Source organism: Bolinopsis microptera, chromosome 1 (assembly GCF_026151205.1).
Source record: "Bolinopsis microptera isolate Bmic1 chromosome 1, MBARI_Bmic_1.0, whole genome shotgun sequence".
NCBI lineage: Eukaryota > Metazoa > Ctenophora > Tentaculata > Lobata > Bolinopsidae > Bolinopsis > Bolinopsis microptera.
The window spans coordinates 15,965,267-15,978,263 of record NC_087072.1 but is presented as its reverse complement, the minus strand read 5'-3'; the positions used below and the strand labels follow the sequence as shown (position 1 = coordinate 15,978,263).

Genomic DNA, 12,997 nt, shown 5'->3' with positions numbered 1-12,997 from the left:
CAGACACGGTAAATAAGGTAGTTTAGGGAGAGGTGCGAAAATACAAGGGATAACAGGAAAACGAGAGCAGTCCGGCAAAACTAAGAGAGCTGGTCTACCCTGGCTCAACTCCCGACCAGACATCCGCGTAAAAATATAATACCACCGCTGTCACAAACACACATATTATATTCTGCCAGTTGCCAGTTAAATTAGATGGAAGGCAGCGCACCGTGAGGACCAATAAGACCTCACGATATACCGTGACATCACACTCAGCCACACGATACAGCCTTACTGAAACGTGTACAATTTAATTATCAATATTTTTATATTGTACGCGGCTGTTTTCCTAATCCGGACACACCACGTGAAGTTTACGTGACAGGATGACTTAATGAATACATTTAATAATATAACGTGGCCCCAAAGCTTTAAACATTACATCTGTCACAAAATGCGAAAAGGTAATAAACACTTTATAATGCAAAGAAAAGTCGTAAAATTAACGAGAATACCCAATTACAGCTGTCAACTTGGTCAATATTCTACAGTTTTATAATATTTAACAATCCGTGTGCTGCGACAACTCCGGCTTACAGCATGAACATCCAACAACCAACAACAGAACCTGTCGAAGAACATTCAGTGTACGGCTTCTCATCAGACAATGTATTAATATTGACATGAGCTCTTATACTAAATGGAGCTTAGTACTATTCCGAAATAGCCTCTGCCATAAAAGTGCTCATATTGTAACGGGGGCTGCGCAGCGAACAGAAAGCAAAACAGGGTGAATAAAAATATGTAACATCTAGTTTTAAACTGCTCAAATATAAGGCGACACAAGGTGTACATTACAGTTACACGGAGCTGAGAGATGAGCTCCTACAACTCAACAATCCAGCTTTATCAACACACACAGTATTATATCAGTATAGTAAGCAAGAGTATTTTCACAGCAGTTGCTATGTGTTGACTAGCAGGAACCCTTACAAGTATACCGTGTGTAGATAAGAGGCTAACACTGAGTGACTATAAGGGGCTCACTTGGGAGTATGTGACTAGCAAAGACCTGGCAAAGGTCGGCATTCCATTACATTTATATAGATAATATGTTCCGTCAATTGAATTGAACACGTTTAGTGGTGGTAATCTCTAAACAATCATGAGGTAATCAATAGGAGTAATCTATGCAATGTTTATGACACGCAGCTAGACGCGATGACATGTACTTCAATTATTGATCAGGGCTGGGTAATCTGAAACGTCGAAACCAAGGCCAGTTATAGGACAATCGGTCAGAAACACGTTTAACAATGTTACGGTATCATGCAAGAAACGAAAAAGTTGAAAATTTAAAAATTGACTACACAACCCAAGCAGAGAGCTACCTCTATTAACCGACCAATGCGCTGGTGTGGGCAGTGGTACAAATACTAAAAACCTAACTAGACTTTTATTATTTCACGGTATACACTGACACATTCCTCGCAAATATTTCGCGACTGGGTATTGTCATTTGGCTGTGCCGCTGTTATGTTAACACTTATAAAGTAATCCCGTACAGCACTAATAAGTAATTACTGATTGGATAATCTTGTTTTCTACAGAACGAAAGTCAAGTTGGGTACTCACGACTTTGTCTATAATGTCTCCGAGGCGGGTGAGCTTTTCTTTCTTGGCCTGCTTAACTTTTTCCAGTTTGGCAGCCACCATTTGTAACCAAACCTGGCAGGCAAAAAGGAAGTATGTGAGAAATGACAATGATAATCATTGGAATTTGTGGCTATTATATGGTTACTTACTATAACCGTATAAGGGTTCAGCAAAAGTTTTACCAAACCTATGGGCTATGTCGAACCTTTTCAGAGATAGAATACAAGAATATTTCTAATTTTGACCAACTTTTCTTAGCAGACAAGGTTTACGATTATCGACTATCTAAAACGATGGTTCCCATAAAATATAAATAACTACAGTAGATTCCCCTGCTTAACAGCACTGTTAATTTAGGTGTGACTATAGACAACAAAATCAGCTGTAGTGTATGGCACCACTCAGCTGTAGTGTATGGCACCACTCAGCTGTAGTGTATGGCACCACTCAGAGGGACTGGAGACTATCCAAAGGCACGCCTCACAAATGATAACCAGAGGTTTAAAAAGCTTACCGTCATAGAAAGACTCTCAGGTAACCACATCAACTGGATGACAATATAGTTGTACACTGGACGCAGCCCACTGGCATATTTTCAATTTCGGCAAACAATTTCAGTTTCAAAAATGCGCGCCCTGCCCTGGAGAACAATAAACCTCTCAACACTTTTTCTGCGATTTATGACCACGAGACTCCGTACGCTCAGCAAACCAAAATCCCCATATCTAATATCCAAAACTTAAATCACATTTATCCATAACGAAGTTAATGATAATTGTCTCATTTTCTGAATCGCATTAATTGTACCAACTGTTGGTAAAGCAATAAGTGATTAAATAACAAGGCTAAACTCGATATTGTGACACATTGTGAGATGCTGTTTATAAACCCACCTCATCTCCGGAAGTAGAGTTATCTTCATTGTCGTACTGGCCTGCAGCTGAGGCAGGAACACTCATACCCTGACTGTCTTGTCCAGCTACCAGCAGTGAGATCTGGCTACCTGATCCTCTAGCTAGCCTGCAAGAGAGAGATAGAGAGAGTGTTATCTAGTAACCTAGTAACCTAGTAACCTATTAACTTAGTAACATAGTAACCAGGTAACCTAGTAACCTATTAACTTAGTAACATAGTAACATAGTAACTAAGTAACCTAGTAACCTAGTAAGTGTAACCTAGTTACCTAGTAACCTAGTAACCAAGTAACCAAGTAACCAAGTAACCTAGTAACCTATTAACTTAGTAACATAGTAACCAAGTAACCTAGTAACCTAGTAACCTAGTAACTTAGTAACCTAGTAACATAGTAACCAAGTAACCTATTAACCTATTAACCTATTAACCTAGTAAGTGTAACCTAGTAACCTAGTAATCTAGTAATCTAGTAATCTAGTAACCTAGTAACACAGTAACCTAATAACCTAGTAACATAGTAACATAGTAACCTAGTAACCTAGTAACCTAGTAACCTAATAACCTATTAACCTCCTGCTCAAGTAGCGAGGAAGACCGTTACGGTACTGTATCTATTCGTCTACAATACGCCTTCAATCTCAGGATCAGACTGTGACGACCGTCTGATGATTTTACTGCTGCTCAGCCAGTAGCCATATTACACGGTAAAGTACCACTTCACCATGTCCTAAATATTTGTGTTGCAGTGGGTCAAAGTGACCGCATATCGTAAAGTAAAATAATGGTCACGTAATCTAAGGCTGAGATTCTTGAGATGAGGTTTTGTCTCGACCTAGTGCCCGAATTCAGCATTATGTCAGTAATGAGGTAATCAGACAAATAGTTAAATGATTTAGAGATTATTTATTATTCTTGAAGGGAATGAAGTGCTTCCTGTCATGAAGTAACACCATCGTATTTAACTAAGTGCAACTATTTAGCTTGAAATGATTGCCTCTTCTAAGAATTCTTCATTGATTAATGAGATTCTCGAAAGCAACATAGTATAATATGTCATTTAACAGCTATTTAAAACATGCTTAGAATTTTAGAACCAGCATAACGAATCTTAAAAGTTTAAACATCAATAGAGTTTGTTCAACATTTAATCATATTGCTGTCATAAATATGTTATGCCGATACTCAGCAAATAATGATTTCTTTTAAGATATTACCCCTTCTAAAGATGATTCTTTACTAAATAATGACAGCGACAGACAATATCGATAGTGATTTTTCAGAATTCTTGTAGTGAACTTGCTGCCAGAAACCAATTGTATTAGGCCAATATTTAAATCTTCGGAAAGGTGACTTTTTACTGAACAATGACAGGGGCCGGGGGGGGGGGGGGGGGGCATCCCTGATGGAAAACTCTCAATTTGACAGAATGTTTCCGCGAAGGCGTAATCTTGAAAGTATAATTTAAAAAAGTTCTCATTAGTGACTGTTTAACTACTGTATATGCCGTTCAGCTGAATACAGGCACACATTAAGTTTTTAGTCGTAGACACATATTCCAATTTGCAGTATATTTGAGGTTCTTCAGCCGTGCTATTTATTCGAACTCTGAGGTTCTCTCAATTAAATATAAAATATGAAGAAGCACAAGAACAGGGCGGAAGAGTAAGGAAGTTTGTTTTTTTGTCTCATTAAACGTAACTGACACTATCATATATTATATCACTCGCACTATAACATACCTTCAGAATTGTTTTGCATTTTGAACTCCATACCCAACAAACCACCAGACCGTTCTAGACCTGAATATCTACATATATATGAAATGTATATGAAATACTACATGTATATGAAATGCTAACCTGTGAAAGCTGCTAGATCGACTGAGACAACTCGCACTGCTCGTCATACTGGCACCACTCTCAGATCTCTTCAAACCGTTCAGACCGTCTGAAACGTTTTTATATGATTAATAGGATGAATCCAATCTTGATTTGTCGTGCTAGAGGTATTTTACGATGTACACCATTTGCATTAGCAATTGGTCTCGACTCTCGCGGTTTGAATATAGTTCCATTAATATCGATCTTTAGTGGCTTAGTAGGTAATAAAAATCTATTGAGCGGAATCACATATAACCATGAAATAAGAACGGAGAGGTAGACAAATTGCTGTCACTTTAAAGTAGGAAATCTTGCGGCCTGTACTTTCTGCCACAAATAGTAATATTTAATCCACTTGTTATACTTATAGTAATAGAAAGGATGATTTGGAGCATTTAAGTACCTGCGATGTTTTGAGCACTGCCAGATTTCTTGAGTGAGTCTACGACACTGTCAGTCTTTCGAGATCGTCTCAAGCTTTGACTTCGTCCAACCTAAATAAGTTGTTCATAGCAAAACTAATAACTCGGCATCAAGTTCATGGTTTTATAATATCAGCGACTTAACGCTATAGTTACCCATGTAAGTGTGGTTCTGCTCCACAATTGCCCATTATTTCGCTGTCTCAATTCTCGTTGATATTACCAACGCGAATTGAGACAATGATAAATTGACAAACTTCAAACTTCAAACTCAAATGCAATTTACAGAATATGCATCAGCATATTATGATTGCAGCCAATAACCAACTTGCAATTTGACGATAATAATAGTTAACAGTTTAAAGGTGATTTATTTCACACAGTTGACATTGCACAGTGGCTGATCAATTTTCATATTACATTTACACTTACGCAGGAGATGTTACAACGCGTTTCGAACAACGAAATTTAAAATCTTTTGATGTTTTTAAGCAACGACGTATTGACGCAACAACAAACACCTTACCTGAAGTTGTGATTTTATTCTAACGTGTATTTTCCTTCATTTCCGACGTTATTCATAAAAATTTAAGCCTTTAATCAAAATTCTAAAAATACTATATCCTATTTCTCTAACTCTTGGAGCTGAAATTGTTTTCAACGGAAGGCCAATTTTTTGTTTTTTATGCCGTTGCCGGGGAGATTTCGTCAAGTCTAAAATATAGTATTATAGACATACTTTTAGTTTTATAGTAAAAATCTAAATTTAGATTGTCAACCGGGGGGAACCGAAGTCTTAATACGGACATTAGGTCCAGACTCCAGCTAGAAAAACAGCAGTCCAATAATCAAGGACGCGAATAGCAACACGTCCGGACGTGATGCTCCTCCATTTTTTTCATTGATTTTAAAAATAATCAGCAAATTTAGTCGACAACATGCCACCCGACTGTATGTAATTTACACCAATTCACAATAATTGCGCCAAAAGGCAGCCCATTAACGTTAAAACCCAACTTGATTGTAAAAACACAGGACATGCACGCGTGAGTATTTAGGCTAGTTTAGTTGTTTGGTTGCTGGTCCACTATTAAACTATAAATAAATACTGTCCCTGACATTCCTTATATTTTTAACTGCGTGCACAAATCACCTTTTTTTATTTCTGAAAGAAATACTCAAAAATCGTCAGCGTTTTCGGTTTCCACCAGCCATCCCGTTAAATACACGGCACACGCTGATCTAACTCTAAGTTGCTACACTTTCGTTTTGTTCGAAGCCGCGCTTTTATACTCATTACATGACAGGACTCATCCAATACGATATTGCATGCGAGTATTGACAATACTATTTCGGTCATATTGCTTATCGAACATACAATAATTTTTCGACCAGGTTGCTTTTCAACCATACGAACTCTTAGTCTTAGATTATTGTGTTGTTGCGAGTATGGTTACTATTTATTAATTATTTACTTATTATCTTTCACTGTTACAAGTTTTCACAACATTGAGTTTGACAATTGAGTCCATTGACAAAACAAGGCTGCGCTGCAAAATCGGTTATGCGTTTAAGAGTAACCAAATTCAGCCAAAAATTTGGAATTTTTATAATTTAATGGTGTTTTTGAAATGAAAATTAGGAATGAAAGTAATGACTCATATGAACGAATTTATGTTAATCATCGTCTAAATCTGCGAGACGTCTCAACTAATTAGTCTAAGGGAAATCAAGTTAATCGTAGTTTGGTAATGCAAAATTAAACCTTTGCCGGTCAAACCAATCGCTCATTCTTGGAAGATGGCCAAATTCTGAGCGACCATCGTAACTTTTGACATCTAATCTTATGATTTCATGGAAATTAGTGGACGTAAACTTAAAGGGAGGTTAAGATTATCACATTTCGTCATCAATGTTCTTATCAAATTGGCGAGAACTGATAGGTATTAAACCATGAAATTAATTTTTTTTAAAATGGCGAGACTCTTCCACATTTAACGAGAATATTAATTTCATATAAATATAAGCTTCTATATATTGGATATATAGCTTACCCCACTACCAGGCATACGTCGATGTCTGGCTTTCTGACGTCTCAATTCCTTCTTGTTTGCTTTGAACTCGTTGTAGTGAGCCAACACCTCGGCACTCTCAAAATACAGCAATAAACCTGAATTGTCTGTACAGCATTTAGTATTTGGTTCGAAATTTTGAAATGCATTTACTGCATTTATAAAACCCTCAGTATAATACAAATTAATAAATATTATGTCATCGGTTAACTGGTTAAGATCAATATAGGACTGTAGTTCGTGTTCGTGGAATAGTGTTCTGAGAACTGAAACACCTTTTTCTCTTCCACGAAAACACATTACAAAATCACTATTATCACTATTAATATTACTTTATACTACATACCTGGGATATTAGACATATCGCAAGGGAACTTGGCGTTACCATAGAGCCACTCTCTGAACTCAATGAAGGTGTTAAACATGATCCCTTGAACTGCGATCAACACTGCACTCTCGTCTCCACTCGCCAGGATCTCCTCATTTACTGCCTTCACCTGCAGATCATGTGCGCTACAATTCCAATAAATTTTATAATCTTGTCCATGTAGCCCTACATGATGTAGTTTAATTTGCTATCATTATACCTTCATAGAGTTTTATTAATCCAGCTATTTTGGGCGTGGACTTAATCAAGCAGATTGTCAATTTTTGTATATTGATTGCAAATTCTGTAGATTTCGTAATAAAAAAGCGTTCACCTTGTCCCTGAAGACAGAGTACTGCTCCATCACGTCCGGTTCCACTGTATTGGATGCGGAGTCGTCCTGGGAGGATTGGCTGGAACGTAAAGCGCTCGTATCGATCTCACCGGCAGCACCTGGTAGTGGTAACTGGTATTTAAGCAATTTAAACGCATTAAATAGAGCTATAGATTTGGCTGTGGCTGAGAGGTGTGATGAAAGTTGGCTTGCACTGTCAGCTACCAGTTTCAGGTTTGAGTTGCAATCACTTGACTGTTCCAGGCGCTAAAGGAACTTGTCTTGCGACCATGTCTGTTTTACTGTAGACATGTTTAACCGTCGAATATATCTGAATATTCTCAGCTGTGACCTTGTCAATTTGAGCAATTTACAAGAACATACGTTATAACATAAATTCAGCTGAAATTCTTGGAAAACTCAATTTTCAAAACCTACCGTTTTCGTTGGTGATGAGCCATCTGCTTACCGCCTCTCTTGTTCGCTTCAAAGTCTGCTGTGGAGCCACGTCTCCTGTAGCCATCACCTGCTTCAACATGGCTGACTCTTTTTTACGCTTGTTCCGAATTGCCTGCATTTGTAATAAAATAATAACTATTGCTTCAAAACAAAGATCATATATTATGTAATAATAATATTGTAGAAAAGTTCATTTAAGAGTCATTCACTCAGTGGTATTATGACAATTAATATCAAATATGAATTATACTTATTACAAATTATCACTGTAATCACAAAGTAATTAAATTCTGCACTAAATGGTGTTAATACAATTAATATTAAATATGAATAATACTAAGGACTTGTTTTAATTCTAAGTAAAAAGCTCGAATATATAAAAATTATTACCGTCAAGTTATTAGTCCTTACACTAAATGGTATTAATTGAATTAATATGAAATATTAATTAAACATTATTACCGTAAGTTGAGCTTTACGGAAAGCTTTCTTCTGCTCCTCACTTTCAGCTTGGTACGTATTTTGTCTCATTCGAGCACGTGATAGATATGCTTCCTGTTCGATCTTCGCGATCAGAGCCTTTCCCTTATTATTTTCTCGAACATCCTAAAAGATACCGAAGTGTCCGGATGTTACGTTGGAACACTCCAAACGTAATTAAAATAGTTCATTTAAAATTTAGAAAACATCATAAACTATAAACTAAATCCGTAATAAAGGAAGGAAAATATAATGCTCACCTTGGGAAGGAGTCTAAGTTTTTCTCTGAGGGCATCGTACTCTTCGACAGTCATAGTGTCAATGGAATCGTTAGCAAAGTTCGCCAGCTCTTGCTGCAATTCAGCTATTTGCCTGTTCATCAATTGCCTTTTTCTCTTTTGGATGCCTAACTCTGCTTTTCGTAACATTTCCATCATTTTGAATTCTTTTGTGTCCTGCATAAACAGTTCACAAATTGCTATTGAAACATTGTCATTAGCCAATAAAATTATGATTTCTGGGCTTAAATAATTAACAACATTTTACTTTTTAGATGCGGTCATCATAATGAAGTCTAAAATTTTAAAATCTGTTGCCAAGTTCGTGGGCATGGTAAAAAGCTTGCGCAATGCTCAACCTGTCCGGAAGGAATCATGAATTGCTGCAGTCACTCCCCACGAGCAGTGAGCACTTATACACTAATTCTATGATTGTGGAGAAATCCGCTTGCACTAATAGAAATTTACCTCCTTAGTTGAATATGAATCAGAGCCAATGCTAAAATGAGAGCAATATATTTACTTAGAGTGATTCGGGGCTTTTTTTTCACGTCATGAGGCAAGGGCAGATCTATAATGATATAAAGCTGCTCGATTTAATCGTAAAATGAGCCCTCCCTAAATTAGTCTTTCAATAAGTGCAGAGGGCATTAAGGCCAGAGGGGGGGGGGAGGGGGTAATTATCATTTTTTCAAATTTTCACATATGTGATCGAGCTGTTGGAGATGAACAAGTAAAAAAAAAACGCATAAAAATCTGACCTTGCGTTGCTGAGATATTGCGCGCCAAAATTTGAGGTTTACCTGTAATTACATGTAAAACTTTTATTTTAACTCTTCATATATTTTTTCCAGATAGAGCTCAACTTTTAAAAAAGACTGGCCACACCCAGGACCTGAAACTTGGCACAGGTGTTCCTTAAACTGTTTCACACAATTCTATAGTACAGAATTTTGATATTTGCCTCTGTTCTTGAAATATGAGGTTAACTTTACATCAAATTCGCTTATTAAAAGAATTTTACCCCCCCCCCCCCTCTGGCCTTAACCTTGGATTTTAGCCATAAAGCTTTACAAATCCATTATATTCTCATTTATGCCTCTCAGACATATAAAGATATAAATAGAATCCAGCAGTTCCAGCTGATATGACAAGTTGAAATCTCAAGTTAGCACGTTTAATGAAAGGATCCATGTAACTTATCTCGTTGTTTTGTTTTGTTGATATTATAACTTTATTTAAATCTCGTCACTTTTAGATTTAGAACACCCTCGGCCCTATATTAATATATTTAAAAAAATTTAACTTTTCAAATCCGACTTCAGCAGTCACGTAAAGCCATTATATAAAGTGATATATGCATCTAAAGTCTCACATCAACATATAAATAGATCACAACTCGATATGATAAGCTGGAAGCTCATGTTAGCATAGCACCTTTTAAGCTTTTATGACAATTTGTGGTTCTAAAATACCTCACTCCTTAACGTGACCTCCTCATTATATTCGTATTTACGATCATAATTTCTAAAATAGTTTCTGAGAACTTTATATTGTAAGCAGTATGTGTGTTACTTATTAACCATAGAAACTATAATAGCTGAAGCGCGCGTAGAGAATTGGAATTTTTGTGAGATGTGGGTCACTAAAAAATAAAGGGTCCTCTCATCGGTTTATTACTAGATCTGATTTTTATGTAAAATCAGGAGCAGAACATTTTTTAATCTAATCTTTTATCTATTTTGTATTTCTTTAATTTTTGTCAGCTTCACCGCTCCGCTCACCTTGAATTTGCATCTAGCAGCAAAGTCTTTGTTGTCGAACTCGGTAGGTGCTTGAGCTGAAGGAGGGGGGTTCCTTCTCCGAGCTCCGGGTGTCAGGGCCCCCGATACACAGCCACGATATCTGGGACAATGTAACATTTTACTTGACGGTACTTTAAAGACATGAGGTGGGGATATTTTCGTCATATAATTTTAATGGTGGAAAATATGCGAATTAATTCTAAATCTTTTTTTCCAAACAGATGAACTTATGCCGAGCATCTATTTATTGGCGAATCGTCAAGTTCTATATTGTACTTGATCGATGATTTTGAAGTATAGATACGAATTTGACTGTTTTGTTTGAATATTTTACATAAAATCCGCCGTTTATCGTGTTATATATAAATGAATAGAGTGCCATAATCAGTAGTCAATGACATGTTCATTGTTATGAACAACAATGAGAAATATGGCGTCTGGTCTTGGAATCGGCTCACGAGGTTAATGCCCTCTACACAAATACCATCACGCTAACTAGAATGTGTAATTAAGTCTTAATATAAATATTTGAAGAGATCGATTAAAATTTACCGCCAAATGCTTACCTTTCTCTGGGACCAAGAGCATCTTCTGAGCTCAACTTAGCTGATTTGCTTCTTCCTGTAATATTCCATTATTTAACTAATTGTTATAATTTCAAATACTGGCCCTTCAATAAACCATATAAGATATTGTTAGATCGTTCGAATACAGTTTTATATGAAATTTATTCATCATAAAACAATGGGCAAGTTTTCATAAACGATATTTTATTATCGGCGCCAATAATAAAATATCGTTTATGGAAACTTGCCAAACAATGGTTATTGAAATTCATGATAAAAACTTGTTGATCTTTGAGTATGAAAATGTTTCATACTCTGCCTCACCGTGACTACCAATTAAATCCATGCGCATATTCTTCTCAAACAATATAATTATCATGACGATTTGCGATCCTTTTTATTTTACAACCGTTCTGTTTTGAACAGGTTTAACAGTTATACAAACAGGAATATTTCCCGTAAACTGCTAGTTTACGAGAAAGTCTCGAGAGGGTAAAGAGCTAAACTGGCGTTTAGCCGATTCCAATGGTTTTAAACTTTTGCTAAGAAACCTTCAAGAAGTTTTCACATCTAAAAATGTTTCAAGTTAATCTTGATGTCATAGCAATATAAAGCGCTACGTGAACGCTTTGCAACCATTAACTTATAGTCCAGTCATTTAACTTTAAGGACATCTACTTGCAAATCTTCAGATACTCACGAAACTTTGCACAGACTTTCCCAAAGGTATGAATAAACGATTTTCGGTTGGAGAAATTTTTTTACCGTGGGGAAATCCAGGAGGGCCACGCCCATGTTGACCCAATATTGTAACTGACCCTTTGCTTCTGAAGGTCGTAAAGACTTCAGAATAGGCTAAAACGAAGCCGCATATGCATGTTTATATAGGTGTTATTGATCAACGTCATGGCCTAAAATCCTTACTTTTCGAGAAATTCGCCAAAAACCATTTTGGGCGTGGCGCCCATTTTACTAACTTTTGATAGGATCGTGATACAGACTTTGGCTAAGGTGTAAAAGAACCGCAATTGGCATATTTATATATAACTTACGAAGAAACATAAGCCTTAAAGTGCTAACTTTTTCAGTAATTGGCGAAAAACTTATTTTGGGTTCCAGAAATCATGGGTATCTGGTAAATTCATAGATGATACGTACGAACTCTACGAACTCCTCAGTGATAACGAACTCTACGAACTCATCAACCCAAAATTACGAACTCTTGAGGAGTTCGTTTTGTACAACTTACGTAAAATGAAATTAAACAGAAATTGTATTTACAATTCAGCCAATTCAACACATAACATACGATTGTAAAACAACTAAATATATTGGTACTCGAAACTTCTACCACGCGTCGCGTGTACACTGTACATTTCACAGTACAAGGACTGGTCGATCGACTGGAACATTCTGGCGCCAATAGTTTGCGCGCGCACGTTCCCTGGAAACACTTGGTGGTGGGACCCCTGAACTGCAAGAACTGGCCATTAAGGTCTTTAAACAACATACGTCAGCTTCCTTGTGTGAACATAATTGGAGCTCATTTGAGTATATATTCAATAAAAAGAGGAATAGATTGTCGACTGATAGAGTTGAAAAGCTGGTTTACGTTCATGGAAATCTACGTTATTGTAAGTCAAAACAGGAAGTTCGCTGTTCCCATAAACATGCTTCAACAAGTCTGTTGAAGTATATTTCCGATGTTATGTCTGCTGAAAGTTAGTAAAATTTAACATTCTGTATTGCTCGTTATTTATTTATTTATACAAAAATATTAT

At 36.6% G+C, this 12,997-nt stretch overlaps 1 protein-coding gene across 1 annotated transcript in view; it reads right to left on the bottom strand.

Moving 5' to 3' along the window:
• LOC134820455 (uncharacterized) overlaps positions 1–12,997 on the bottom strand; it is an 84,684-nt gene that overhangs the window by 38,273 nt on the left and 33,414 nt on the right. Inside the window, exons 10-21 of the mRNA XM_063830877.1 lie at positions 11,217–11,271; positions 10,630–10,750; positions 8,828–9,022; positions 8,550–8,693; positions 8,067–8,199; positions 7,629–7,747; positions 7,274–7,424; positions 6,910–7,034; positions 4,837–4,927; positions 4,413–4,500; positions 2,532–2,658; positions 1,618–1,710 (exon numbers count right to left, since the gene is read on the bottom strand). Coding sequence (XP_063686947.1) covers positions 1,618–1,710; positions 2,532–2,658; positions 4,413–4,500; positions 4,837–4,927; positions 6,910–7,034; positions 7,274–7,424; positions 7,629–7,747; positions 8,067–8,199; positions 8,550–8,693; positions 8,828–9,022; positions 10,630–10,750; positions 11,217–11,271 — 1,442 coding nt within the window. The remainder of the gene's footprint in view (positions 1–1,617; positions 1,711–2,531; positions 2,659–4,412; positions 4,501–4,836; positions 4,928–6,909; positions 7,035–7,273; positions 7,425–7,628; positions 7,748–8,066; positions 8,200–8,549; positions 8,694–8,827; positions 9,023–10,629; positions 10,751–11,216; positions 11,272–12,997) is intronic.